At 49.7% G+C, this 27,670-nt stretch overlaps 3 protein-coding genes across 4 annotated transcripts; 2 read left to right on the top strand and 1 right to left on the bottom strand.

The window, feature by feature from the left end:
- Positions 1-5,283: 5,283 nt before the first annotated feature.
- Positions 5,284-13,245, top strand: Prelid3b (PRELI domain containing 3B). The gene is made up of 6 exons (XM_038330280.1): positions 5,284-5,441; positions 8,594-8,762; positions 9,683-9,772; positions 10,836-10,906; positions 11,017-11,119; positions 12,393-13,245. Exons 1-6 carry the CDS (start codon positions 5,410-5,412, stop codon positions 12,513-12,515), a joined length of 588 nt encoding a protein of 195 aa, XP_038186208.1. The 5' UTR covers positions 5,284-5,409; the 3' UTR covers positions 12,516-13,245.
- A 956-nt stretch (positions 13,246-14,201) lies between these two features.
- Positions 14,202-16,636, top strand: Atp5f1e (ATP synthase F1 subunit epsilon). The gene is made up of 3 exons (XM_038330986.1): positions 14,202-14,342; positions 15,134-15,260; positions 16,484-16,636. Exons 1-2 carry the CDS (start codon positions 14,311-14,313, stop codon positions 15,255-15,257), a joined length of 156 nt encoding a protein of 51 aa, XP_038186914.1. The 5' UTR covers positions 14,202-14,310; the 3' UTR covers positions 15,258-15,260; positions 16,484-16,636.
- Positions 16,637-19,028: 2,392 nt separating this feature from the next.
- Tubb1 (tubulin beta 1 class VI) lies at positions 19,029-27,256 on the bottom strand. 2 transcript variants are annotated; one of them, XM_038330712.1, is made up of 4 exons: positions 27,119-27,256; positions 21,961-22,069; positions 21,229-21,339; positions 19,029-21,093 (listed from the first exon to the last, which is right to left on the bottom strand). In XM_038330712.1, exons 1-4 carry the CDS (start codon positions 27,173-27,175, stop codon positions 20,018-20,020), a joined length of 1,353 nt encoding a protein of 450 aa, XP_038186640.1. In that variant the 5' UTR covers positions 27,176-27,256; the 3' UTR covers positions 19,029-20,017. The 2 variants fall into 2 exon arrangements, with proteins under 2 accessions (XP_038186640.1, XP_038186639.1); XM_038330711.1 differs by having other exon boundaries at positions 19,029-21,102.
- Positions 27,257-27,670: the final 414 nt, after the last annotated feature.

The raw sequence follows: 27,670 nt of genomic DNA on the forward strand, positions 1-27,670 counted from the left end.
GATCAAACTCAGGTCACCAGGCTTTGAAAGCAAGCACTTTTCCCTGCGGAGCCAACATGCCAACCCCTTTCTCATTTTTGTTCATTTATCTGTTTCTTGATTGTGGATACAATGTAACCAGCTGCTGCAAGCTGCTGCAAGCTGCTGCAGCTGGGACTTGCTGCACGGACTGTAACCTGGAAATGGGAACTAAAATAAACCCATCCTCCCTCTCGTTTGTTTTCTGACAGTCCTTTTATCACACTAGCGAGAGAAGAAAGACGGCAGCTGAGGGTCTAGGCTGGGGTTTGGGGCAGGCTGCGAGGTGGCAATTCTTTGGTGGTGAATATATTTTCATGTTACAATGATCCTAACTTCCTTATGTGGCCATGTGACATCAAGGACTCAAAGACGAAGAGCGGGTAAGAAGGACTACATATCTTTGACACGGAAGCCTTCTGTTTGCCCTTTCACCGCAGCTGTGGACAGTGCAGTCCTCGTGTGATGATATGCAATGCACCATGCAGAGTGGGCTTCACGTAGAGTTCCACGAAAGGCACCTCCAAGAGGCCTGCAAGGAGTGGAGTGTTTGAACAGAACTTCAAAAGCCACGATTGCCGGTGGTAAATACAGGGAGAGTACATTCAGGGAGCGGAACACCCAGTCTCGAAGTCCAAGGGTGTGGAAGTATATGGTCACAGGTGGCAGGTTGCACATGCCACAGTAAAGTGCAGTGGGGTTGGAATGGGAGAACACAGCATCCAAGCTGGCCAGGTAAATGGACCGGAGTACCAGAGCCTGCCAGCCACACACCAGGATTTTTACCCTGGGATGGTACTGACCTTTGGAGCTATATTCTTTTTTGTTTTGAGGTGGCTGTCACCATCCTGTGCTTGGGAGATGCTGAGCAGCCAACCTGGCCTCTGCCCACTGGTATCAAGAGCAACTGCACCAACAGTGGAGGCAACCAACCCAGTCTCTGAACTGCCCAGAGCCCCATGGAGAAGCTGCCCAATGCAGTTAATGTGGGCAGTGAGGATAGCAACAGCCTAGGGTCCTGTCAGGAGCAATTCCTGTAGTGAGCAGAGACAAAAGACAGGAAAGGACAAACAGGAGGCTCTCTGAATCAAGGGGCTGAAGATATGCTTGGGCAATAAAGTTCTTACTGTAGATGCATGAAGACCCAAGTACAACCCCCAACCCCCACGTAAAAATGTTTGGCATCTAGCTAGCCAGCAGAGTCGAATGGTAAGTTTCAGGTCAGTGAGAGACTCTACCTCAAAGAAATCTGGGGAAGGATAGAGGAAGACACCTGACATTGACCTCTGACCTCTTCACACAAACACACATGCATACACAGAAACACACACACACACACACACACACACACACACACACACACACTACAAGCATGGTGGTGTGCATACTTCTAATTCCAGACTTTCGGAGGTACGGACAGGAGACTTCCTAGGATGGGAGTATTGCTGGCCAGCCTAACCTAATTGGTGAGCTCCAGGCCAATGAGAGACCTGAGAATAATACCCAAGGTTGTCTTCTGACCCCCCTCCACACACACACACACACACACACACAGAGAGAGAGAGAGAGAGAGAGAGAGAGAGAGAGAGAGAGAGAGAGAGAGAGAGAGAGAGAACTAGGATCGAGGATAACATGTCCATTTTAAAGGGGAGGGAAGGAAGCCCAACCCTTCTATCCCAAAGTGAGTGACACTTGGAGAGCCCATGGCAGGACATAGGGGCCTGGCCTCCTTTTAGAAATTATACATTTAGTCCAGGCTGGCACAGACACTGGCTGTCTCCTGCAAGCCATTGTAGTTACACGATGGAGCTGATTCTGAGAGTCCCCTCCTACTGCTCTCTCCACACAAACACTGAATTTGGGAGGAGGGCACATCCATGCAGCCATTATCCTGAGGACACTTTACTTGAAAACAGTCTAAGCACCTCATCCCTCGAGACTGCCCCAGTCTCTGCTGTCTTTGGATCTCCCATCTCAGCTTCCACCTGGGCCCTTGCTCTCCTGAGCGACCAGCTGTAGACTGTGTCTCTGGACATGCCCTCCTTGTGTTTATGACTTGCTAAGCTGTCTCAAAGGTCTCAGGGAAAACCCTTCACCTTATTATTATAATGAAAATTAGTGAGAGTCAAGTGGACACAGGGGAGAGTTCACAAGGGTCCAGGGCACAGGAGTTTCTGTCCCTGTGGAGTGAGGGGACCATCCCCTCCCGGTCTGTAAATGTGCTCACCAACCCAACGACCGTCATGTCTCCTTGTCCGTGACACTTTGTAGGCACCATCTGCAGCTCTGCCCAGCCTTCCTTGGACGTTTGGGAGCAAGGATAAAGGTCCTAGCCCTCAATTGTTCTTTCCCATGCCTGGCTCCACCCCGAGGCTAGTACGGCCCACTTAAGCCCTGTCATCTTACTGCCATCTTTACTGTGAACTGAGACATCTAAAGGAACCCAGTGTGACAAAAGATATCCCTACCCCCGAGAAAACACAAGGTGTCAGTTCTGTGACGGAAACAGGGACAAGTACCAAATACATACATAATTACAATAGTAGCTTCTTGAGATCCTCTGAGATGTGTTTCAGGACCCACAGTGGATTTCTGGAGCCATAGATGAATACTGTACATGATGATGAACTAACTAGAGAGGGAGGATTTATGTCGGTGGGTAGCCTACACAGCATGGATACACTGGAGAAGGATGCTCTCTGCTAGTGGGTGGTACACACCGCAGGGATGCTCTGGACCGCAGTCTGGTGCGTGTCCAGGGTAGGGAAGAGTGAGCTGGCACAAGACTTCATCACCATACTCAGAGTGGCAAGCAATTTAATCTTTGTGGCTTATTTGCTTCCGGAAATCTTCATATAATATCTACAGTAGACCATGGGTGGTTGAAGAATTATGGAAAGCAAAACTCTGGGTAATGATGGGTTATTGTATACCACCCTGATATAAAAAAAATCAGTAACAATGAATCAGACGGAATAAGAATGATGTAAAATGAAAAGGAGGGAGGGCAAATGAGTGGGGCTTGAAAACAAAAGGAGCTGAGGCTCAGGCGGAGTCAGGGCCAGGGCTTGTCCCCGAGGGCCACTAGCACCTGTGCTTAGATGTGGTGCCTTTTCACAACCAGTGTCTGGTGCCAGTCCCTCAGCCACCTCCTCCTCAGTCTCAGAAAGACCCGAGTTACTGCTCGCTGGTCTCCCTAAGACACAGAGCCTTCTCTCTAAACACCATCCAGTTTCCTCTTGACTTGGAGTCTGGCTCCCCAAACAACTCCTAGTAGGTGGGAATCACATCTGCATTCTTCCTCCCAGCCACAGACTGGGCAAGATGTCACTCCAGAAGGACGTGGGGACAGGTGTCATCCCTGGGCCAAACCAAGTCGAGTTAATGACCAACTGATAACTTCTCTTTCAGTAAGAAGCACCATCACTAATACAGTGCTCAGGGGTTTAAAGAACCTTCCTTTGCTCCCTCAGTGAGCCTCTTGGTGGGTCTCTAGGAGGGAGTGACAGAAGCTCTTCCTCTCCAAACCTCAGAGTTGCCAGCATATTTACCACAGAAAAGACCCTTGGGCCCCAGACCTTCATCCCACCCATCACTCCACCCATCACTGCAGGTGTAGGAAGCAAAATCAGTAGACAGGTACCACGGTGTAGACAGGTACCGTGGTGTAGACAGGTACCACGGTGTAGACTGGTACCGTGGTGTTTAGCAATGCGATGAAAATGAAGTCAATTTTCTGGTATGACTTTGACGACTAAGAACCTTCAACTATGGGGCAGGATAACATTCTTCGGAAGGAAGGATGGATCGGGCTGCTGGCTGGTGAACAGCTTCACAAAGCTCCAGGGCATGAGGGAGAGATATTTCTGTACTGACGGCTCCAGAGCCAACAACACCCAGCAACAATAACTTCACACATCTTCATCGAGGCTGAGCCCCTCTCAGCAGCCCTTAAAGCATTACCTCCCCCAGAAACCACTCAAGGTACTAAATATTAAAAGAAAATAAAAATCTCAGGTACCACAAATTGCACTTAGCAGCTATCAACCGTATTATTTCCTTCCATCTAATGCATTTTTCTATTTTTAAAAATATAAACGGCTTTGGCTATTTAAAAAAAAAGAATTATCCACCCTCCTAAACGACTCTGATTTTTTATTTGTTTTTCACAGTTGAACAAACTAGGTACAAAAATGAAGCAGTAATTCTAAGTAGCTCCTTAAGGACGGAGAGTTTCCTCCACCTGTCATTTCAAATCACACATTGTTCAGACGGGAGGCACAGGATGGGGGGAACCGGGTGAGCAGAAGTGGGAAGCTCTACCTGAAACCCAAGCCAAGGGGTTCGTCCACCTCACCCTGCGCATCTCTGAATAGAACCGCATGCCATCCACTCCTGCCCCCTCAGTCACTCAGTCACGCATGTATCCCTAATTACTAGGTAGGTGCAGGGAGGAAATCACTGACAGAGCCTAGCAGAGCCTCACCCTCAGGTGCCTACAGGCTAGAAGTCAAGCACATTAACTAGATGGCTTAATTAATTCATTCCCCAAATAATTACTGCCTTTTTCAATGACCTTTGAACCTCTGTTATCCAGAGGCGCTGCGGAGGGCCATCCTGGAGACAGGCCAGACCTGGCATTCAGGGGCTGACTCTCTGGTGGGAGGTAAGCAGATAAACATGATGATCTCAGAGTGATGATTGCTGGGAAGTATGTTAGAGGAAGTTGTGATGGAGGCACAGGAGGGCGTGGGCATTTCGGAGGGGTGGTGATGGGGATGATCTATGACCCCGGGGCCATTTGCCCGGGCAGCTGGCTCCTGCTCCAGCCCTGTCTAGGACTCCATGCTCTGACTGTTCCCGTGAGGGGTGGCAAGTCACTGCTTGGTGGATGAGCAGGCAGCCTGTCCTACCCAGGGTCACGACCCCCAGGGCTGGCAAGGAGAATGCGCTGATAGCGACCCACACTCCTTTAGCTTGGAGCAAATGGTGGGGCTAACTGTCAGACAACAGCAGGGAAGTGTACGCCGGTGAACGCCGCCAGGCTCGGCCACGTCCAAAGAACCCGCCAAACGCAAAGGAGACCGCTGCTGAGGCCTGCGCATGCGCAGGACTGCTCCCGCCCGCCGACCTCCGCGCTAGGCAGCTCTGCGCTGGCGCACTGAGCCCTGCCGAGAGCGCTGCGCCGAGAAGGCGGGGCCTGGCGGCGCCGGGGGCGGAGCCTAGCCCGGCTCGGCGAGGCCACGGGACGGCACTTCCGGGCATCCCAGCTCTGGGCCCGACGGCGCCTGCGCGGTGGGAGGCCGGCCGGCCGGGACGGGGCGGGGCCGGTGAACTTCTGTGCCTCCTCGTCCCGGGACGCCGCGGGACACCGGGCGGGCGGCTGGCACCATGAAGATCTGGACTTCCGAGCACGTCTTTGAGTGAGTGTGGGCGCGGCTACCGGCTCCGACGCCGTCGGGGAGCCCTCTGGCATCGGGTGTGGCAGAACGAGCCGGGCTGACCCCGGGACCGGGGACCGCCAAGGTCACGACCCCAAGCCTAGCTAGGGCCTCGGTGACCCCGGGCTTGGGCCCTCCGCCACTGACGGAAGACAGGAACCGGCCGTCGGGCATGACCCGGAAGTGACTCCAGGGGTCGCAGAGCGCTAGGTCCCGACGGCCTCGTGGTGGCCTGGGGTGTTTGGAGCTCCGACCACCTCGTGGTAGCCTGGAGTGACCTGACGGAGCCCCGACGGCTTCACGGTGGCCCGAGGTGTCCTGAGCCCCAATGGCTTCACGGTGGCCTGGGGTGTCCTGACTGAGCCTCTCCCCGCCCCCCCCCCCATTGCGTGAACCTCCCACTGACAGCCAGGCAGCCGTCCATCTAGGTGGAGTTTCTTCCTGGTGAATTCAGTTTGCACCACCATGGTGCTAAACCTTGGTGACAGACAGCCTGAGGAACAGCAAGAGATCCGGGACCAGGGCTTGCTCTTACAGATAGTTTGTGACCGTGGTTTCCCATATCTGTGAGGCATGAAAACCGACCAGATAGCCAGTCTCTGCCGTCACATCCGGTCATCGCTTTATGGTCCTCAGACAACAGGACCGGAGTCTGTTGAGTGTTGGGAATGACACCACCCAGGTTCACAGTGCCACATACAAGATAAACAAATGGTTAACCCCTTGTTCCAGCAGTATTCCTCGTTGACTGACCCATTGTTCTGTGATATAAAATGTCCCCTTGTTGTAATTATTGTTGACTTAGCCTTTGAATCCATTTCTGGGTGATCTGGGCTGGGCCACTCATTCTGCCTCTGTTGCCACACCATTGTAATAGTATAGCTTTGTGGTGTGTTCAACCCAGGCGTGCCAGCACTGTTATGAGGGCCATTTTAAAAGAAGAGTGGACCCGAGGCCTCTGAGGGCCCACTGTGTGCCCCATAAGGACAGCACACTGGAGTTAGAAGGGACTCTTCCACTTCTGGGACTGGAGTCCCAGGGGTGCTTTTTTCTCTTTTTTTTCTTTTGGTAGTCTGTTCAGAAGGGATTCTACAACCCAGTCCTCTGCTGGATCTGAGTGCTTTGTAGTTGCTGACCGGTCCCTCCCATCTGGTCCTCCACATTCTCCCCTCAGCTTGTCTCCTCTCTGCACTCTCCTGCCCTAGGACCTGTTCCTCCCCATTTCCTGCCAGGACTTGTTCAGCGAAATCTGGTCACTGGGCTTCACATCTTTTCATACATGAGCTTAGTCTTCTTCTGGTACAGACCTCTAGACTGGGGAACGGTCCAGGGGCCTTCCCGAGAAGATAGATCCGTGCCCTGGGAGGAGACCCAGGATGCCGGCTCTCCAGAGAGGTCGAGCCAACCAATCAAGGTCCCAATCCACACACCCACACACACTTTCGGCACCCAGACCTGTATCTCAGGCAGGATCTGCCGCATGCCTATAGCCCTTACATTGCCGAGTCTGAGGCTAGCCTGAACATAGAGCCACAGTGTGCGCTGGGCAGCCGGGACTGCTTAGCAAGGTGGAGTCTCAGAAAACAGGATTTCAAGATGGAGTTAGCCTCCCGAATTACAGTCCCAATGTCTCACTGCCGTTTTCAGGGTTCCATCTTATGAACGATGCTCTCTCAAACAGGACCCCAAGTCATTCTTCATCCATACATCTTGGATTTTGGGGGGCATTTCTGAGACATGGCATATTGTTAGTACCCAGTGTGGTGTCGCTTGCTGAGTCTTCTGGCATCTGCGTGTGCAGTGTGTCCCAGCACAGCTTTTGTAGAGTCCAGGACTACCGTTGCCGCCTGTCAGTTAACAGTGCGTCCGGTTCCAGGCATAAGATTGGCCAGGCTCTCAGCTCCACGTCGGTGCTCTATGAACGTCTACTAGGGTCTTTTTCACAGAATCATGCTTTGCTCGTGAAACGAAAACTAATTGCTGGAGCACTCGTGATCACTGGGTGCCCTTGGCCAACAGTGATGTTTAGAGTTCGCCTAGAGAGCACAGATGGGGCAGTCAGGGTAAAGCAGAGAGCCCCCCCCCCCGAACTGCTTATTAATTTTTCAGAAGGGGGGAGAAAAGGTCAGTGTATGGATGAGAGACCAAAGAGGGCCTCATCTGATCTTCATTTTAGACAGTTGCCTCTGTGACTGCCATTGGGCTGCTTAGATTATGAAACTTCCACTTAGATACCTGCATTGACTGTGGAATAGGGCTTAAGGGTCAGTAGAAATTCAGGCTTGTTCACAGGATATTTTTGACTAAATGAAAACATTAAAAACCATGTCACTGGTTGTCTGTGGTTTGGAGGGTTTCTTCTGTTGACAAGTGTAGTTGTCAGTCCGGGTTCTCCACAAGGTTGAAGTGATTAGTGCCCACCTGCTTTGCTTTTAGATAACAAGAGCACTGTGGTTTGTGTTCGTGGGCATAGCTTGAAATCTATCTCCAGAAAGCAAGGACACAGATAATAATACAGAAAGCGGTGGGGTCAGACTGCAGATGGACCAATCAGCTGTGAGTGCCTTTTGTGCCCGGAAGGCAGGTGTGAGTGAGGCGCATTTTGAATGGGTATGTGGCCTTTTTCACGAAAGTGGTTCTCAACCACTGGAGTGATGGGCAGGTGCTCGTCCTAAGTCATTAGGCCTTGGCATTTCCCCCCTGAGTGACCTTTGCAGAGCTAAAGCCAGACTTGGAGGAAAGCAGCGTGTGTGTGATGCCCAAGGACGGATGTTAAGACAATGCTTGATCAGCCAGTGTCCCCACGCGCCTTTACTCCCAGCATCCGGGAGGCAGAGGCCGGCGGGTCTCTGAGGTCCAGGAGAGCCAGGGCGTCGATTCTTCTCGGCTGTGACTGAGGAAGGGCTGCTGTGAGAGGCATGCTCCTTAAGGCTTTGCTTCATGGGCGTCTGCTGTGCCCTGCGGTCTGTTTCTGGAGACACTGCCGTCTGTACGCATTTAAAAACGGTCAGCACTCATGTCTCCAGAAGTTACTTCCCAGCATAAACTCGTCCCATCCTAAAGCACAGCCTCTGGTAGAAGAGTGGCTTACCCCATCCGCCATTTTTCATGTTTGGTTTTCGGTTTGTCTGCAGCCACCCATGGGAAATGGTTACCACGGCTGCGATGCAGAAATACCCAAACCCCATGAATCCAAGCGTGGTTGGCGTTGACGTGTTGGACAGACATGTCGATCCCTCTGGAAAGTTGCACAGCCACAGGCTCCTCAGCACAGAGTGGGGCCTGCCTTCCATTGTGAAGTCTGTGAGTATGCCCTGCCTGGAGCAGTGCGCTAGGGTCTTCTGCCGTCTTTCTGTTCTGGTGCTGCGTGGGATTTTGCATAGGTTGGAATTACATCCTAATAAAGGTTGGGATGTGTGTTGAATTAGAAAGACTGCTCAGCCTCCTAAGGTACCATGGTTGTAGGGAGCTGGCTCAGTGGAGAGGGAGCTACATCTTTTCCTGCTTTTGCTCCAGCCTGAGGCTTATCGTGGAATTTACAATGGTTGGGTCCTTGCTATTAGGTGACATTGGGCCCTTGTGGGTTGTGCACACGTTAAGTGACAAGAGCTCTGTTTAGACTGCTGCTTCACATTTAGGCCATGGTCTGGTACTTTCTCAGAAGTGGTTCTGTTGCCATGACAAACCACCAAGCTTTAGTGTGCTGATAGAGCCAGTGAGAAACTAGGATGCCAGCTGGTCACGATACAACTGGGGGGGTGGGGGTGCGGTTGGACCCAGCTTCTGTATTGGGTCTCTCTGTTTAGAGCAGGAAGGAGCCTGCTTTCCACCACAGCAGAGGAGGGTGAGCTTGGGACGCACCCATGGAGGGGTACTGGTTATGGATGGATTCCCTCAGCTGTGGGGCCTGCTTTCTTATATAGCCAATGGGGGGTGGGGGACTTCTCCCTGGGACACTTGACTGAACTCTACTACATGGGTCTTCTGACTTCCAAATGTCCCCATTCGGTGCCCCAGCATCACCCCATGGTGAATATGACATCACAGCTCAACAAGCTGTCCCTGATTGCCTCTGTGGAAGGTTCTTAGTAGGCGTATGACAGTCTTGCTTCCTCTGTGTGTGCAAGTCACTGTTAGCTTGTAGTTGACACATTTGTGCCTTCAAGAGAAAGATGGACATGCTTTACTGGAGCTCTGGTTACTAACTCTAGTGTTGCCCGTAGCTCATTGGTGCAGCAAGAACGAAAACCTACGTCCAGGAGCATTCTGTAGTTGACCCGGTAAAGAAGACCATGGAACTCAGGTCCACCAACGTGAGTCCTACCTCTTTGTTTGTATTCCTTTCTCTTTGACCTGAGATTTCCTTTCTTACACATGAAATAGGCATGAGGATATGCTGTCAAAAGGAGTGCCTGGCTGGGCGTTAGTGTGTATCCCTGTAACCCAGCTTCTTTGAATGGGGGGGGGGGGCACGAGAATCACAAATTAAAAGCCAGCATGGACTACAGATTGCATTCAAGGCCGTTTGTGGCAACAGAGGAAAAGACTCCCTTATTTCGTGTGCGCGTGTGTGTGTACGCCCGCATATGTATATTGTTTTTTTTTTTCTATTCTTTTTTCAAGATAGAGTTTCTCTTTGTAGCCCTGGCTGTCCTGGAACTCGCTCTGTAGACCAGGCTGACCTTGAACTCAGAGATCCTCCTGCCTCTGCTCAGGGATTAAAGGCATGTGCCACCACCATCCATCCTATTTATTTATTTATTTATTTATTTATTTGTTTATTTGCTTATTTGCTTATTTGCTTATTTATTTATTTATTTTAAAGGCTAGGGGTATAATAGAGCACTAGCCTAGCTTGTTCATGGCCTGAAGTCCAATCCCCTAGTATTGCAGAGTTAAAAATAAATAATAATAATGAAGAAGGAAAGGTGCTACATGCTCCCTAACCCTGCAGTTCCTAAATTCATTTTCTGTTTTTACATTTGGGGCAGGGGGCATGGTATACTCAGGAAGCCCTGTGAAGAGGGTCGGGAGGGCTTGCTTGCCTTGGGAGTCCGCTGTCTCCCACCAGGAGGTAGAGCTACCATTGGGCTGAGCTCAGGTCGTCAGGCTTAGGGAAAACACTTGTCTTTACTTGTGGAGCCACCTCTCTGCCCAAATAAAGTTTGGTGAAATTTAAGTATAAATTTAAATAGGGAAATTTAAATTGTAGTTACCCAATAACGTTAGCCAAGATAGTTTATCTGTAAGGTTTTGTGTGTGTGTGTGTGTGTGTGTGTGTGTGCTTAGCGAATAAGAATTGGGGTTGTGTGTTGACTTTAGAAATTTTTCTAGTATTGGTTTCTGAAGTGGCTTGACTTTTTCCTCATCCTGTAGATCTCATTTACAAATATGGTCTCAGTCGATGAGAGGCTCACATATAAGCCGCACCCCCAGCACCCAGAGAAGTAAGTAACGTTGCATGGTGGCCTGTCTCCATCAGGTTCTTTCGTTTCTTGGTGGATTGCTCTTTGAAAATCAGACATGAGTCATCTAAGGCTGTGGGTTCTTTTGTCAGAACTGTCCTGACCCAGGAAGCCATCATCACCGTAAAAGGGGTCAGCCTCAGCAGCTACCTTGAAGGACTCATGGCAAGCACCATATCCTCCAACGCTAACAAAGTAAGTGGGCCGGGCACCTCTCCTCAGCAAGGCTGTGCTGAATGCAGCTGTCCACGAAGCTGGCTGGTCCACTGTGTAGGGAGAGGCAGAATAATGGGCAGTGATTTGTGTGGCTCTGGAGTCCTGCACACCTCTGCTCACACACCAGCATTGCTAGCAGCCCAGGGAATTGTAGACGTGCCTGGGTGGTGAGCAGCCGTGTGCTGGTCCTCCACAAATTTTGTTATTCCCATGAGTTCTAGATGTTTTGACTTCTGTTACCTTCATGATGAAATTGTCTGCTGCACATGCCACGTGTACATAAAATAGTGACTGTTTCCCATGCCCCCCCACTTGTTAGCTCCACGTGTACATAAAATAGTGACTATTTCCCATGCCCCCCACTTGTTAGCTCCACGTGTATATAAAATAGTGACTGTTTCCTATGCCCCCCCCCCCACTTGTTAGCTCCACTGGGAATCACCCCCATGTTAAAACAGTAAGTTTAATGGGAAAGATGCCTAACCCATTGTGTAACAGTCCAAACTGCTGGAACTCACTCCGTAGACCAGGCTGGCCTTGAACTTGAACTCAGGGATCCATCTGCCTCCCAAATGCTGGGATTAAAGGCGTACCCCACTAACGCGTTGTTTAACACATTTCATAAAGTCATTGTATCACTCGATACAGGCTGCAGGACAAATGGGCTCTGCCATCACAGGACTCAGGAAGGCAGCAGTAATCACACAGTGCTCCGCTAGGAAAGGAAAAGTAGAAGCAGGCCTGAGTGTTTAATAAGTGTTTGGTAATTGATGTTTTTGCCAAGTGCTGAGAGGGTAGGAGTTGGTGCAGGAGTGCCCAGGAAGAGCATTCGGGCGGGGGAGCTGCACGTGCAAAGGCCCTAAACAGGAAGCGGGAGTGCTCCTCCTTCATCCCTCAAGACACTGTAGAGCCTGAAGAAGGAAGAGGGCGAGTGAGAGGAGGACGGTCAAGGACCAGATCCTGGGTTGTGCATGTTTGGGTTACAGTGTTGTTACAGAAAGCAAAGGGGCTTTGAGCGCCCCAGTCACAGTAGACAATGCCACTCCACTGCACGTTCTTCTAGAACATCTTCTGCACACAAAAGTGGCTTCTGTACAGTTGCGGGGCATTCAGTGTTTGGTAAATAATAACTGAAAAGGCAGGACGAGAGATCTGCCCGAGGTTCAGGGAGCCTGTAGCCCTTATCCTGGCCGCCGCTTCCTGTGTACATGTGGTTGCCCTTGGTAACAGTAAATCCATTGCACTTTTTAAGGGCCGAGAAGCAATGGAATGGGTGATCCATAAACTGAACGCCGAGATTGAAGAATTGACAGCATCAGCCAGAGGAAGCATAAGGACCCCAATGGCGGCCGCAGCAGCGTTGGTGGAAAAATGACAATGGAAATTGGTGTGCAGCTGCAGGGCCCCAGGACTCTTCAAGCTGACATCATATTTATTTGTTATTTAAAAAAATATAGCTACTTTAGGTAGATTTTATTTTTTTTTTAATGAGCTGGGGAAAAGCTGTGACTTGATCAAAACAAAAGATGGAGCGGGTCTGAGTCAAAGTGATCGTCTGAGGTGGAAGGGCTTGAGGGGCTGGCTGGAGTCTTGTGTGCATGTGGACAGTTACAGGCTTGTTTGTTGTTGTTTAAGTGCTTAGAAGAAATCGATGTTGTGTCGAGTCTCCTTAGGTATAGAATCTTAGCCTTTCAGGTACTGAAGCCCTGCGTGGCTGTGGACCAACCAGAACAAAGGCTGGCTGCCCTCGAGTGCACACAGTTGCCCGACGCGGTGAACTAGAACCTCCTGCGTGAGGAACTCACTTTAAAAAGAGACATTGATAATTTCAAATGACAGTAATTTGTATAAAATAACTTGCCCTGCTGGAGACCAGTGTTTGGATTTGGTATTTAAATGATATTTTTGGAGTGAAAATTAACACTAAGGTAATATGACTCCAGCAAAAATCGTATTTTATTGTATTAATGGGTACTGTATTGATTTGCCAAAGTTTTGTGACTTAGTAAAGGCATTCCCTTCCTCACGTTTGTACTTTGTGATCTCTCACGCTGTACTGCGGGCTGGGTACGTTAACTGGAAATAAAGTGACTACTGAGGTTGCATCTACTGACCTTATCAGTCGCTGCACGCCAGAACCATGCTTCTGTCATCACCAAGGCATGAGATGTCAGGTTGTTTGAATGTAATTACTTTGGGGGGTAATTATGACCACAAAGCATCTTTTTTTTAGGGGAAAAGAGCTCTCCATCATTTGGGACGACTCAGATGTCACCTGGATCATTGGTGCTTTCTTCTTAGCTCCGGGTATTGGGTGAGAACAGGGGGGGAAACACAGTGCCCTGAGGAACACCTAGAAGATTGCAGTTGTTTGGGGTGCCAGAGGAGGACTGCAAAACAGCCCTGGACTGTCAATCACTGCTGTTTGCTCTGATACTGCCTTTTATGGGATGGGCTCTACTTGGTTTTTCTTAGAGAGACCTATTAACATGCATACAAAACCACAGAGACTGTTTTAAATGGCTTTAAAATACCTGGTTTTATACTTAAAAAGGTTCCTTAGCTTAAAATTTCTTGAGACGTTTATAAAAGCAGGGTACATTTAATGAAAGGGGTTTTTTTTTGTTTGTTTGTTTTTTTGTTTTTTGTTTTAACGAAACTACTTTTAATGTCCCAGCTAAACAGAAGACTGCCCGGTGTTACTCTTGGACAAAGTGTCTGTGAGTCACACCCGAAAGGGTCTGATGCCCTAGTGACTATTTAAACTCTGGTTTAAAGTGATGTAAATCTTGGTTTGCCATACAGTTCTTAGATGGCTGTCTTAGCGCAAACGCGGGGCCCGCAAAGTTGGGCGGTCTCGGTCCTGCCCCGTAGAGGAGGCCCCGCCCTCTGCCGCACCTGGGAAGGTGACCGGGTCGCGGCGGCCTCGCTTTCCCAGGTGTCCGCGCGCGCGACCGTGGTTTCCGGAGCCCGTTCGGCCAATGAGCGGGCGGCACCGGCTCTCCCATTGGCTCCCTGCTGCGACGAGGGCGGGATGAGGCGGTGACTGGCGGGCCCGCGCCCCGCCTTTTCCGGTACTCTGACGGCCTGACCTTCCTGCTGCCGGTCCCGGCTGAAGCGACTCTGAAGCGACCCCGCGGCTCTGCCCGACACGTCCCGCTCGCGACACCATGGTGGCGTACTGGCGGCAGGCTGGACTCAGGTATGTCCGGACGGCGTCAGGGAGGCCCGGCCCGCCTTCAGCAGGCCACGCGCGACGGCCAAGCCACGCGGCCACCTGCCAAGATGGCGTCGCCGTGGACAAGGCACGCCGCGGGGTCACGGGGTCATGGCCCCACACAGGTGGCCTTTGCCTAGTCTGCAGAGCTGTGCCGAGCCCCTGTGAGCAGCCACCCCCAGTGACACTTGGTCTCCCCTCCCAGAAGGTCAAACTCCAGGCCCTGACCGAGGTGGGCCCGCCATAGCTACCACATGCTGAGCCATCACCCACGGCGTCCGCACACCTGCGCCCTGCGCACGTTTCCTCCTCCCAGCCCCTTGTAGGCCAGGTGTGAACGCCTTCAGATAACTGACCACAAGAAGCGCTGTTTTAGTTCAAAAGTTTGTTTCTAAATCTGTGTATGTAGTAGGAATAATATAATTAAACGACTCAAATACAACAACAAGCTGGGAACCATGCATGTGAGAGTTATGTTCACATTTTGCTCTGTTTTCTACACTGGGACTTAAAAAAAAGTCCTTCATCTTAACTTAATGTGAAAAGATACACCGCCAAGAAGAAAACTTAGGACCTCCCAGTCAGATGCCAGCTAATCTGGGGCACCATTCTGACTGTCTCCTTCGTATAGATTACTTGTCGCTCAGTTTTTTAATCCAATTTTACCATAGTAACCAACCAAAAGTAAGAGTATGGGAAGAAAACCAAGATGTCTCCCGTAACGCCACCACTGTCCAGCAGTTGGTAACACGCTGTTCGTATTCTCGCTTTGCTAGCTACATCCGCTTCTCCCAGATCTGTGCGAAAGCAGTGAGGGATGCCCTGAAGACCGAGTTCAAAGCTAACGCCGAGAAGACGTCCGGCAGCAGCATAAAGATCGTGAAGGTGAAGAAGGAGTAGCTGGTGAGTGGCTGGCTTGTGGAGGCGCCTAGTCGGGTTCACCGGAACTCTGGTTCGCGGCTCTGCCCAGACAGAGAGGGCTCCTGGCATGATGAAAGAGTGCCCCAGACAGCCCTGACAAGCAGAATAATTGGCACATTGATTTTCAGTGCAGTTAGCATCCTCAGATAGAAAGCCATCTTATTTATTTATTTTAATTAAACCCGGTTCATCTATCTGCACACAATCAAATAATTGGAGGGTAAGCGCCCCCGTAGTGGTTGCTCTTGGCGTTATGTAACGGACTGGGAACCTGAGAAATGGCAGTTCTTTGCCTGTTCCTTCCCCCCATCGCTGCTGGTGCCCGCACACACCTGCAGGAGGGTCCTGCTGGCATGTTGAGCCGGAAGAGCTGCTAGCCCTGGGTGAGCCCTGTCCTCTGAGTTCAGAGAGCCTGGCTCATTTTACCTGTGCAGCGGTGTGGGGAATTGTCAAGGTGCAATCTTCTGCCGTGCCGAGTCATTGAGTTCAGGCCACGGTTCTCCAGACTGATTTGATCTCCCAGCTACTTTATTTACATTGTTATTGTAAAGATAAGCAAGACCAGTTATCAGAGAGATTTCTTCAGATTTCATTTGCTTTTGCAGCCCGCAGCATTCGTCCGTGCTCCACAGCCTATGCCACGAGCAGTCGGCCTGATTGAAACTCCCTGCCCTAAGCACTTTTCTTTTTCATCTTGAATTAACAAATATTTTATTGCAAACCAGGGAGTGGGGGTACAGTATTTTGAATTGAGCCCCTTTTCTTGGTTCAGTCAAATCAGAATCTGGACCTGTAAAACCTCGGTTTTGGTGAACTGTTGATTCTCCACAGTGAGCTGAATCAGAACAGCCCCTCCCCTGCCTGCAGGCACGCTGCCCATCTGTGACTGACCCCAGTGACTTTGTCGGAGCCTTGGGGTCAGAGAGGCATGTCTGGCTCCTGCAAAAAAAAAAAAAAAACAATGTGTGGTCTCTATCTTAATGTCTTACAGCAGGTAGGACCTAGTCTGCTGGGGCGTGGGGGGGGGGGTGGCGACTATAGGACAAAGTCGTTTCTGTCACAGTAGACATGGTTTAGCCAAGGACAGGCAGCCCAGGCCTAGGGTCACTCCAGCTGTGCTGCAGCTGACACAGCAGGTTCCCATCAGGGTGGGTGTGAGGCAGACACAGCAAACTAGCAACTGTTGCATTTTCTTGTCTCCGTAGGCACTGGCTGAAGCCAGAACTGCTGAGTCGTCACGGTGAAGACGTGGGTACCTGCTATGGCAGATTGAAATCACCCTCACCTCCTGGGCACAAAACTGCCCGTGTTGCTGAATTGACTATGCCAATAAAATGACATGGTTCATGTCTGCTGGATTTCGTTTCTGTTGCACATTTTTAAGTAGGAACTTTTCACAGAGTAATGTGAGTGTGTCTGTGTGAACCATGACTTCCTAAAAGGATGGACGGGCTTGTGTGTGGCTGCTGAGGGAGCGCTGCTTAGCTCTATCAGAGCGCCATGATTTATGAAAATGTGACTCCGTCATGCAGGTTGTGTTGTCCCTAGTCTCTGAATCGCGTTCACGGTAAACCGAGGCTCTGGGTGGTTCCAGGTAGCCGATAGCCCAAACAAAACAATTAGAGCAGCACTAGAGGAACAAACTGTATGATTCACCTCGCTTCACACCGACCTGGAGAGGAGTCATTAACATATGAGACTTTGTCCAGACAAACACTTTTCACCTTTTATTATTTTCTGGGTGCATTTGTCACCAGAAATGAGGCAGAGCGATCAATACCTTGTGTCCTGTGTTGACGGCTGAGCTGCAACAAAAACTTACGATTATTTATTTGTTTATTATTTGATTATTTATTTTTTTTGGGGGGGGGGAACAGAATTTCTCTGTAGCTTTGGAACTTGTCCTGGAACTAGCTCTTGTAGACCAGGCTGGCCTTGAACTCACAGAGATCCACCATCCTCTGCCCCGAGAGTGCTGGGATTAAAGGCGTGCAACACCACCACCCAGCTAAAACCAGTTTGGACACAGTGGGTAGGGCAGTCTGATCATATCTGAATGGACATTGATTCATCAGTTAAATGTTTAGGAACAAAGTGCTTTGTTTTTTTGGCTTTCTTTAAAACGTGAACCCTCTGCCAGGTGGTTGTGGTGCAGGCCTTTAATCCCAGCACTCTGGAGGCAAAGGCAGGAGGATCTCTGAGTTCAAGGTCAGCCTGGTCTATTAAGAGCTAGTTCCAGGACAGCCAGAGCTACACAGAGAAACCCTGTCTCAAAAAAATAAAGACCTGGACCCTCTTACGCTCTTGATTGAGTAGACCTACTTCAAAGGTGACCGCACATTGGAACTCTCTAGAGAGCAGAGAAATGGCTAGATTCCGAGCTTCAGGTCACATGAGGCTGAAGACGGACAGAGAAAGGAGCTTTGCCCATGGCTCCTGGGGACTGCCTCCAGTCTTCACCACACTTCCCCTGTGGGTTTCAGTGGACTCTCAGCATAGGGTGCTTAAGGAGGGACATTAACCAAATGGGATGGTAGTGGTCCTGAAAGGTTAGGAGCCGTGGCATCTGCTGAAGTCCTGATATTAAGAACTTGCAGCGCTTAGCTTACCACTTCCTCCGAGATTAAGGTCCCAAGAAGCAGCTCGCTGGTGGGACAGCTGACTCGTGGGCCATAGGATAACCAGGCTAACTAATAAGCAAAGAGCAAAGGAATTCCAGCTTTGGAAGTAATTTATTCAGGGAGCCATTGGGGTGACTAGAGATGAAGGCAAGGATTGAAGTAACCAAATGACTGTCCATCAAAGATCCTGAGAGTCTGATCTAGTAAGATTAAATACTAAGGCAACACGGATGAAGTAAACTCAGGTCCAGCACCTTGGGGTGACAGGACAACTTGACAATGATGGGGTATCTCCAGCCAGACACAGGTCTGTCTGTAACCAGTGGTGTCAGAGCAGAGGGATCCAGGGAGCTTTGAAGTCTTCCGACTCCTGCTGATTTCAGCTATACAGATGTTACTGTGGCAACCATACCACTGAAGAGACCAAGTGTCCCTGGGTTTTTCGTCAGTTGGCACTTTAATCTCCTTGTGCCATTAGAACAGTTAGGTGAGACACATCAGCCTGAGTGGTCAAACTCCAAGGGAAGGGGTTTGCTGAGTCAGAGATAAAATGACTTGGTCATTTTAAGATGGAATTTATTTGCACTTTAATGACTTAGTGAACAAGTGTAAACAGTCATAAATTTTAAAAAAGTTAGAATTTAGGCCTCTTTTTGCATCTGTGTGATCGCCTTTCGCAGGCTAGAATGAAGGCATGAAGGCATCCCGGTAAGCATGCAGCTGACTCCTGCAGAGTGGTGGGCTGTAAGCCTTGTTAGCGTCTAAGGAAGAAGGGGGAGGTGCAGATCTCACTAATGCTTGTGCTTCTCAATCCATACCAAAGTGGAAAGTATTTAAAATAAACAGGAGCCTGGTCAGTCACACCAACAATAGGGCCTGATTGCTCTCGCTGTGAACTGTAATTATTTCTTCCCGGTGAAGAGAGTGCCGCCCACCTGCCAATTTAGTATTGGTTATAAACAGGCCTGAGAGAGAAGCTGGTGACAAGGCCCTAAGTTCCATCCCCAGCACCACAGGGACAAACCAAGACACTAGGACCCACTTTCATGCAAACAATTCCCTTTGGAGAGGTCAAAGAGCTCCTCAGTGACAGCTGCAGACCACTGAGACTTCCAACCTAGGTAAACTACAGCCAAGAGGTTAGGGAAGGCTGCCTGGGCTCCTGTGTGTTCAGTCCTGTTGTGATGTGAGACGCAGCTTCAGTGGTTAAAGCTGTGTCATCCTGCAAATGTCCATGGCAACTTCTGCAAATTAATCTGAACTATAAAGTTCCCTAATGAGACTGTGTCTGCTGTCACCAAGGAGGACACTGCGGCATTGCGGTTACGTTCCTGCATCCAAATGGTTGCTGGGCATGCCTCGTGCCCTTTCCCAGAGAATGGAAAGGCTGAACAGGAGCTGTAGGGGTGACTGCCGAGGGGAATAAAGAGCATCTACAGACAGCCTTTGGGAGGAAAACCAGGACAGTCATTAGTGAACACTGGCATCTAGTTCTAATGAGAAACACAGAGAAATACGTTGGGATCCAGTTACTGGGAGACCAGGGTCCGAGGACGGGAATGCTTTGTTTTCCCTAGGCTTTTGGATGTGGGAGCGGAGAGAAGCATGGCTTTTCTGGCTTCCCTTTGGCTTCTTCCAGCCAGCCTGTCGAAGAGCACATAAAACACAGTGCAATCGTGGAGGTGGACTCACACTTCCCTTGGCCCTGAGCCTCCCGCACACTCTTCAGACACCGGAAAGGGGGACTCAGAGCTGTCCTGGTTATCGGGTACCCAACAACGCTGCTAAAAGGTTGGAGAGGGACCATCCACTGCAAAGGACTCCTGGCAAACCAGCACACTTCGTCTGGGTGTCTACCTATAGCTACTAAAAAACAAATGGGCTCACTACAGTCAATTTGCTTGCTGCTTAATGCTTCATGCGATGATGCAGTGGCTCCCAGATCCTGGCTAGGAGCTTTGGGCAAAGGCCCTGGCACTCCCAACCATCACTACCACACACACACACACCTTTGTCCCACCCCTTGGCACGGGGAGGGCAGGCTCCAAGGGCTTCAGGACAGCCACAGAGCTTTGGAGAAATTACAGAAAATGGCTGCCCTCTAGCCTCTCTCCTTGTCTAGTGCTCTTTATCTTCTGCCTCCATTTCCGTCTCCTCTTCCTCCCTGTCTTCTTCGCTGTCCTCCAGCCCTGCTTTGACATCTTGAAATTGTTGGTACTCAGATACCAGGTCATGGATATCACTCTCAGCTTCCCCAAATTCGCTTATGTCCATCCCTTCGCTGGTGTACCAGTGCACAAAAGCTCTCCTTCTGAACATGGCGGAGAAGTGCTCGGAGACCCTGCTGAAGAGCTCCTGGATGGCTGTATTGTTACCCAGGAAGGTAGCTGCCATGTTCAGCCCGCGGGGCGGGATGTCACACACAGCCACCTTGACATTGTTGGGAATCCATTCCACGAAGCAGCTGCTGTTCCTCGTCTGCACGGACAGCAGCTGTTGGTCTACTTCCTTAGTGGACATCTTACCCCGGAAGATGCAAGCCACAGTCAGGTAGCGACCACGGCGAGGGTCACAGGCGGCCATGATGTTGCGGGCATCAAACATCTGTTGGGTGAGCTCAGCCACCGAGAGGGCTCGGTACTGCTGGCTGCCCTGGGCCGTGAGTGGAGCGAAGCCCGGCATGAAGAAGTGGAGACGAGGAAAGGGCACCATGTTCACCGCCAGCTTGCGCAGGTCCGCGTTGAGCTGGCCCGGAAACCGTAGCGAGGTCGTGATGCCACTCATGGTCAAGGACACCAGGTGGTTGAGGTCGCCGTAGGTGGGTGTCGTCAGCCTCAGGGTGCGGAAGCAAATGTCATAGAGTGCCTCGTTATCGATGCAGAAACAGGCATCTGTGTTCTCAATCAGCTGGTGGATGGACAGCACAGCATTGTAGGGCTCTACCACCGTGTCTGACACCTTGGGGGACGGCATGACGCTAAAGGAGTTAAGGATCCGGTCTGGGTATTCCTCCCTGATCTTGTTCATGAGCAAGGTACCCATGCCTGAGCCGGTGCCCCCACCCAGAGAGTGCACGATCTGGAAACCCTGCAGGCAGTCGCAGCTCTCGCTCTCCCGCCTCACCACATCCAGAACGTTCTCGATCAGCTCGGCTCCCTCTGTGTAGTGGCCCTTGGCCCAGTTGTTACCAGCTCCTGAGTTACCTAGGACGGGGAGAGAAGAGCGGGAGGGCGAAAGGTGGGGTGAGCAGGGCGCCGTCACAAGGCATCCTCAGCTCTTCCTGGTAGAAGCTTCTGGGGAAAAACAAGCAAACAAACAAAAAAACCTACCATGAACAAAATTATCAGGCTGAAAGAGGGCTCCTAATCTGCTGGACCGGATGCTGTCCATCGTCCCAGGTTCCAGGTCCACAAGGACAGCTCTGGGCACATACTTTTTACCTGTGCAGATTAATAGGAACAATTCAGCACATGGTGGTTTTTCTAAAAGTTGATGTTTCCTCAAAATGGATCCTTGGGGCACTGACCAATAACCATGAGTATTCTAGAAGAAAGCCTTTGGTAAGTAGGCATTTCTTTATTTATTTTTTTAATTTATTTTAAAGTTTTTTTTTTCCATTTCACATACCAACCACAGTTCCCCCTCCCTCCCCTATTCCTGCTCCCCACCCTACCATCCCCCCAAGTAACTCCCATCCACTCCTCAGAAAGGGTAAGGCCTCCCATGAGAAGTCTGCTAGGGAGACATTTAATATCTATACCTGACCCAGACTACCATGACACAGATCTGTAAAAATGGCTTTTAAAAGCTCCGCTTCTCTTATTACTGCGTCTCACTAAGAGCATGGATTCCCACTCTTCCTGTGGGGAATGACTGTCTAGCATGGGTGATTGCACCCCCCATTTTGCCCCTTGCACTGGAGTGGGGCACCCGCTATCTAGACTCTGCGGCCCTGCCTATCTGCAAACTCCATGTTGGGACTTCAGTCTTTCACACTTGGGCCATTTCCTCTGCCTGTGCTCACCAGATGATAGGCCAGCCCAGCTGCCAGCCCTACCTACCGTAGGCTTCATTGTAGTACACGCTGATCCGCTCCAGTTGCAGGGCAGAGGCCCCACAGTAGCTCCCAGCAGAGTCAATCCCATGTTCTTCTCCGATGACTTCCCAGAACTGTAAGCATTAGGAGAGAAATCAGCTCAGAGACCTGGGGAAGGAAGAGCCGTTGGGGCAGCTCAGCCAACAGAGAGGCTCGCCACCAAGCCTTAGGACTTGAGTTCAGTCCCTGGAACCTCACCTTGTGGAAGGAGAGAACCAATCACAAACTGTTCTCTGACTACCACACACACACCATGGCACGTGTACTCTTGCTTGCACGTGCACACACACGCACGCGCGTGCGTGCGCACTCACACACACACACACACACACACACACACACACACAAATAAATAAATAGATGGAATAAGAAAAAGTTAAATAGAAAGGGTGTGATGGCTCCCGTGAAGATGTTGCTCTGGGCACTGCCTGACCCTGCACAACACTTCCTTCTTGTTCTTCCTCTTCTTGCCTCTGCTAAGTGTAACCATGAAGGCTGTGCTTTAGATCTATCTGAACTCCTGAAGCAAAATGTCAAGCACGTTAAATTGGATTTTGCTATTAACCCCAGTGCATTACAGCTGGTCCTTTTAGAATTTCACTTCAGATGAGGGAGCTTAAACTTCCCCTTGCCTTGGTCTGAACCGGAGAGGTGCCAACCCCAGGAAATGGAAACAAACTGAGTTCTTATTTCATTTTACAATGGTGTCTCCTTTAGCTTTGGGTTTTTTTTCTTCCCCATGAACTTCACTTAAGAAGTCCATAACCAGGGCCTAGACTGCACAACCTGACATAGTAGTAGGATTTGACTATCGAACATACTCCTAATTCAGAATTATGCGTAGCTGATGTCTTAGAGCTGTTTGTAACATCCTATGTACCCAATCATGCATACGGCATTTGAGATACAGTCTTACTCAGTAGACCAGGCTGGCCTCAAACTCACAGATCTGCTTTCCTGTGCCTCCTAAGTGCTGGGATTAAAAGTGTGCACCATCCCACCCTGCTGAGAACATAATTTATCACTTTAATTCATTCATCATTCATTCATTCATTCATTCATGTATACACGCATGTTTGTTGATGTGTGCAGAAGCAATCAGTAGTTGTCAATTTTCTCTACCATGCGGGCCCTGGGAATGTAACTCAGGCCATCCAGCTTGGTGGCAAGCCCCTTTACCCGCAGAACCATCTTGCCTGCCCACAGCATTTATTAATACAGAGAAGATTACTGGGATGGTCTCATTAGACCATTCTGAAAAGCTCTCACATTAAAATGCAATAAAAACACCTTCTCTTGAGTCTAAATCTCCAGGGTATTTCCCCAAGCCGACTTTGTAAATGGCACCTCTGCCTCAGCCACGCTCTTTAACAGAACAGCGCCGGGCTCTAACAGGCTGCGAAGACTAGAAGAGCCAGTAGGAAGATGTTCTGAGGCGGCTCAGAGGAGCTGTGTCTACCACTGTGTGTGTGTGCTCATGATTGTGCCTACATGGACCTGCGGGTGGACACACACTGCGTGGACATGCATGTGGAGGCCAGAGGTTGAGACCTGGCGACTCCCTCACTCTTCGCCTTACTTTTGAAGACAAGGCTTTTCCTTGAGTCGGAAACTCATTGACTTTGATCAGGCTGTCCAAAGAGCTGCCTGCCTCTGCCTCCCCCGAGCAGGGGGTTGCACACACGAATCTCGATGTGCATGTTTGGGACCTAAATTCAGGTCTTCTTGCTTCCATGGCAAGAGCTTTACCAGTTAAGCCATCTCCTCAGCCTAGAACATTCCCTAACATTCCTCTAGGCCCGATGCAAAGTCATGGCCAGGACTCCAGCCACAAGATGGCACAATCCCGAAGGCAGCGGGAGCTGTTGGTCCGGATCCTTCCCGCACTTCCTTCCCAGGGCCTCTCTCTACCCTATCACCTAAGGTCAGAGCAGTCTCTCTGAGCCCTCCCCACCCCACTTCTCTATTGGTTATGACAGCCTGACTCAGTGACAGTGTTTGCCCCAGACTCAAAGACCTTCCATTAAAGCCAACCCAGCTCTAGCTTTCCTGGGTGTTCCTTCACCCAAAGGCCTCCACGCCAACACAGCACAGAGATGCTTGCTCATCCTTGTAGACTGTGGCAATGTTTATGGCAGTTGAGTAATGGGATCAACTGGCCAATCCCTGAGCAGAGTGTTGGATACAGGAAATGGGCCTATACACAGTAGGATTGTCTTTTCAGCCACAAAGAACAAAGTCTTATCATTTTCCAGAAAATGGTCGAAACTAGAGACAATTGTATTGAGAAGATTAAGTTAGTCTCCAAAGACAAATCCTGCATGTTTTCTTTCATTGCTGTGTCCTGAAGTTTATATAGTCATATAAAATCAGGCATGTATACATAAAATACTGACCGGGGGAATAAGGGATAAATGGGGTAGGGGTGGAGGAAAACACTCAAGATACAATATAAATCTGAATAAAAATGTAAAAGTAGATAAATAAAATTAGAAAAACCAAAAGAGCCTTCTCCAGCATTCCACAGCTGTGTTTCATACGGTAGCCGGCAATGTCCATCCCTCGGCTAAACACTACCTGGTCCATACACATTGCTCAGCTCAAAATGAAGGGGACCCAAGACTGCTGTCACATGGACCTACTCAGGTGTCTAGAAGGGCAGACATGCAAGAAGACCTGAAGGGCAGCTGTCAGGGAAGGGAACAAAGTCAAGTTTCAACAGGGCAGAGTTTCCGTTTTACAAGTCGAAAGATATTTTGAAGGTTACACAATATACTCAATATGACTGAATTTGCATGCAAAAAATGGCAAAGAAGGAAAATTTTCATAACATGTCTTCCCACACCCAAAGGTTTTTCTTTTTAAAGCTACATAATGTTTCATTATAATAAAATAATAATTAGGATGATGAGTAGAGACTATGGCTTCGCCTGTTCTTACAGCAGGTGGGTACCTGGGGGATTCCCTGCTTTTGCAATGTGTTATTTACACTGATTTGTTTGTTTGTCCTGTGGGTGGGGGCACACATTGCCAGAGCACACAAGTGGCGGGGTCAGAGTGCCGCCCGCCCGTAGGAACCGGTTCTCTTTCTATCACATGGGTCTCGAGGATCGAGCTCAGGTCATTAGGCCTGGCAGCAAGCATCTTTACCCACTGAGCCACCTTGCTGGCCGCTGGTCCCACCTTTTGACTATTGTTAGTGATACTGCCCGGAAGGAATAAAGGCCTTTCATGGCAGTGGCTTTAAACACACAGTTCATACACATGAAAGTAATTTCAAAGAAACACAGGGAGCTCTCTCCATAGGTGCCACAGATCTGTTGTTGATCTTAAATTAGGAGTGGCAATCCTGACTGCCAGAGCCAGCCTTCCTGGTGTCTCCAAGGGAAGGGATCAAGAACCTCACTCAGAGCAGCGCAGGAGGAAGGGAGGGCAGAGAGGAAAACTCATTTACATGCCAGAATATTTTAATCACTTCTCTCCGTGTCTGCCTCTTTACTTTTCTGTTGCGCCCTAAGTTTTCTTTGTAGCATAAATATGGACCCCAGCCTACCCATGGCTCAGAGACCTTGAGGAAGAAGGGGCAGAATGAAGGTGGATAAGGAGCCAGAGGGGGGAGGATACTGGGAAATGTCTTCCAGACATGGCGTGACTACTACACTCAAATTCATAGAATCTGTGGCTACCAACGTGAAATCAAGCAGAGGTTTGTTAGTAGATCAGCTGACGGCACTGACTGGACTCAGTGGGTTACAGAACGGTGTGTGTGTGTGTGTGTGTGTGTGTGTGTGTGTGTGTGTGTGTGAAGAGGGTAGTAGATGGGTGTATTACACAGTGTCCAGGGATAGTGGTAGGAGGTAGGGGTGGATCTGATCAATATATACATGTATAAAATTGCCCAAAAATAATCCAGGCAGTGGTGGCACATGCCTTTAATTCCATCACTCAGGAGGCAGAGGCAGATGAACCTCTGAGTTTGAGGCCAGGCTGATTACAAAGCTAGTTCCAGGAGAGCCAGGGAGAAACCCCATCTAGAAAAACCAAATTAATTAATTAATTAATTAAAATTTAAAATTGCCATAGAGTAAATTTTGAAAAGAACATTTGGGAGGCGGAAGGCACCAGAGTGACAGGATATTGACAAAAACCAAACCAAACCTTCCAAGACGGCTCAGCAGGATAGAGACACTGGCCACCAAGCTCAAAGGCCTGAGTTCAATCCCTGGGGTGAAAGGAGAGAACCGGCTTCAGCAGTGACTGCAGCCACCCTCCCAGATAAACAATCCAGATCATAATAGTAATGAAGGGCGGTTTTGAACACTGCTTTGTAGATGGCTCTCCAGGTAAAGGAGCTGTCAAACCTAGTGACCTGAGCTCTATCTTAGGGCCCCTGGTGGAAGAAGAGGAGCAACTGAGAAAACGGTCCTCTGACATCAACATGCATGCTGGGCACCATACCTGAACACACACACACACCACACATACACACACACACATACACACAGACACACACACACATACCACATACATACCATGTACACATACACACCACACATACACACACAACACACTATACCACATACATACACCACACATACATACACACACACACAGTACATACAGCACACACATCACACGCAACACACACACCACACATACATACACCACACACAACACATATACATACCACACACACCGCACATATACACACACGCTCACCACACACACATAACAATACAATACATACACACCACACACAACACCTACACACCACACATACACACACAACACACACACAAATTACAATAAGCACAATTTTAAATTAAGAAAAATTCCCAAAAAGCTTCAGAAAACTCTTGAAACAAATTACTGGTTTTAGATGTGGAAAGCTCATTTCTAAAATGCTAAAAGCAAAATGGCTCCCATACCCATTTACACACACAATTACAGGCAAAATTAACATTAATTAACACTCTAGCTCTAATGGTTTTGCTAAAAGACCTTGTTTAATAAGCTTTCTACTTAACAAGTATCTGCAAACCCGCTAGGCCTCCTCCTCCGGGGAACCTGGGCATCTGTTGGTTTGGCTGCAACCTGTGGCAAACTGCTCTGGTCTTACCCACCTTGGATCCGATCTGGTTGCCACACTGGCCAATCTGAATGTGCACAATTTCCCGCATCCTCGCCTTGAACCCAAGGGTTAGTCAGGTCTCAGAGTGTGGGAGAGCCTGGATTGTCAGGGAGAGCTGGGTGCAGTTTCTTTCATGGTCCTGGTGGGACCAGCCCACCCCAGCTGCTCTCCCAATTGGCCTATGGGAGTGTCTGGCTGAAGGCCCCACCCCAGGCCTTCCCTGTTTTCCACAGTCATGGTAAGAGGAGTGCTTGTCTGTCCTGAGCTCTGCCCAGTCATTTCCTCGATAAGAGTTGGCCTGAGGTTTCCTTTGTGTGGAACCTTGGTCCTTGGGCTATGTGGCGTCCCATCTGCGAGTTATGGCTGAATGGTGGGCCATGCTGCCTGCAGAACAATTTGGGAATCAGCCTCAGCACTGAAGTGACCTTGGAGACAGTGGAACTTTTCCTTCTTAAATTACCAACTCAACAGTCAAAAAGAGTCCCAGCCTGGCCAGATGGTTCCTCGGGCAAAGGCACTTGCCACCAAGCTGAGTGCAATCCCT

The sequence above is a fragment of the Arvicola amphibius genome, chromosome 5, assembly GCF_903992535.2.
Source record: "Arvicola amphibius chromosome 5, mArvAmp1.2, whole genome shotgun sequence".
Classification (NCBI taxonomy): domain Eukaryota; kingdom Metazoa; phylum Chordata; class Mammalia; order Rodentia; family Cricetidae; genus Arvicola; species Arvicola amphibius.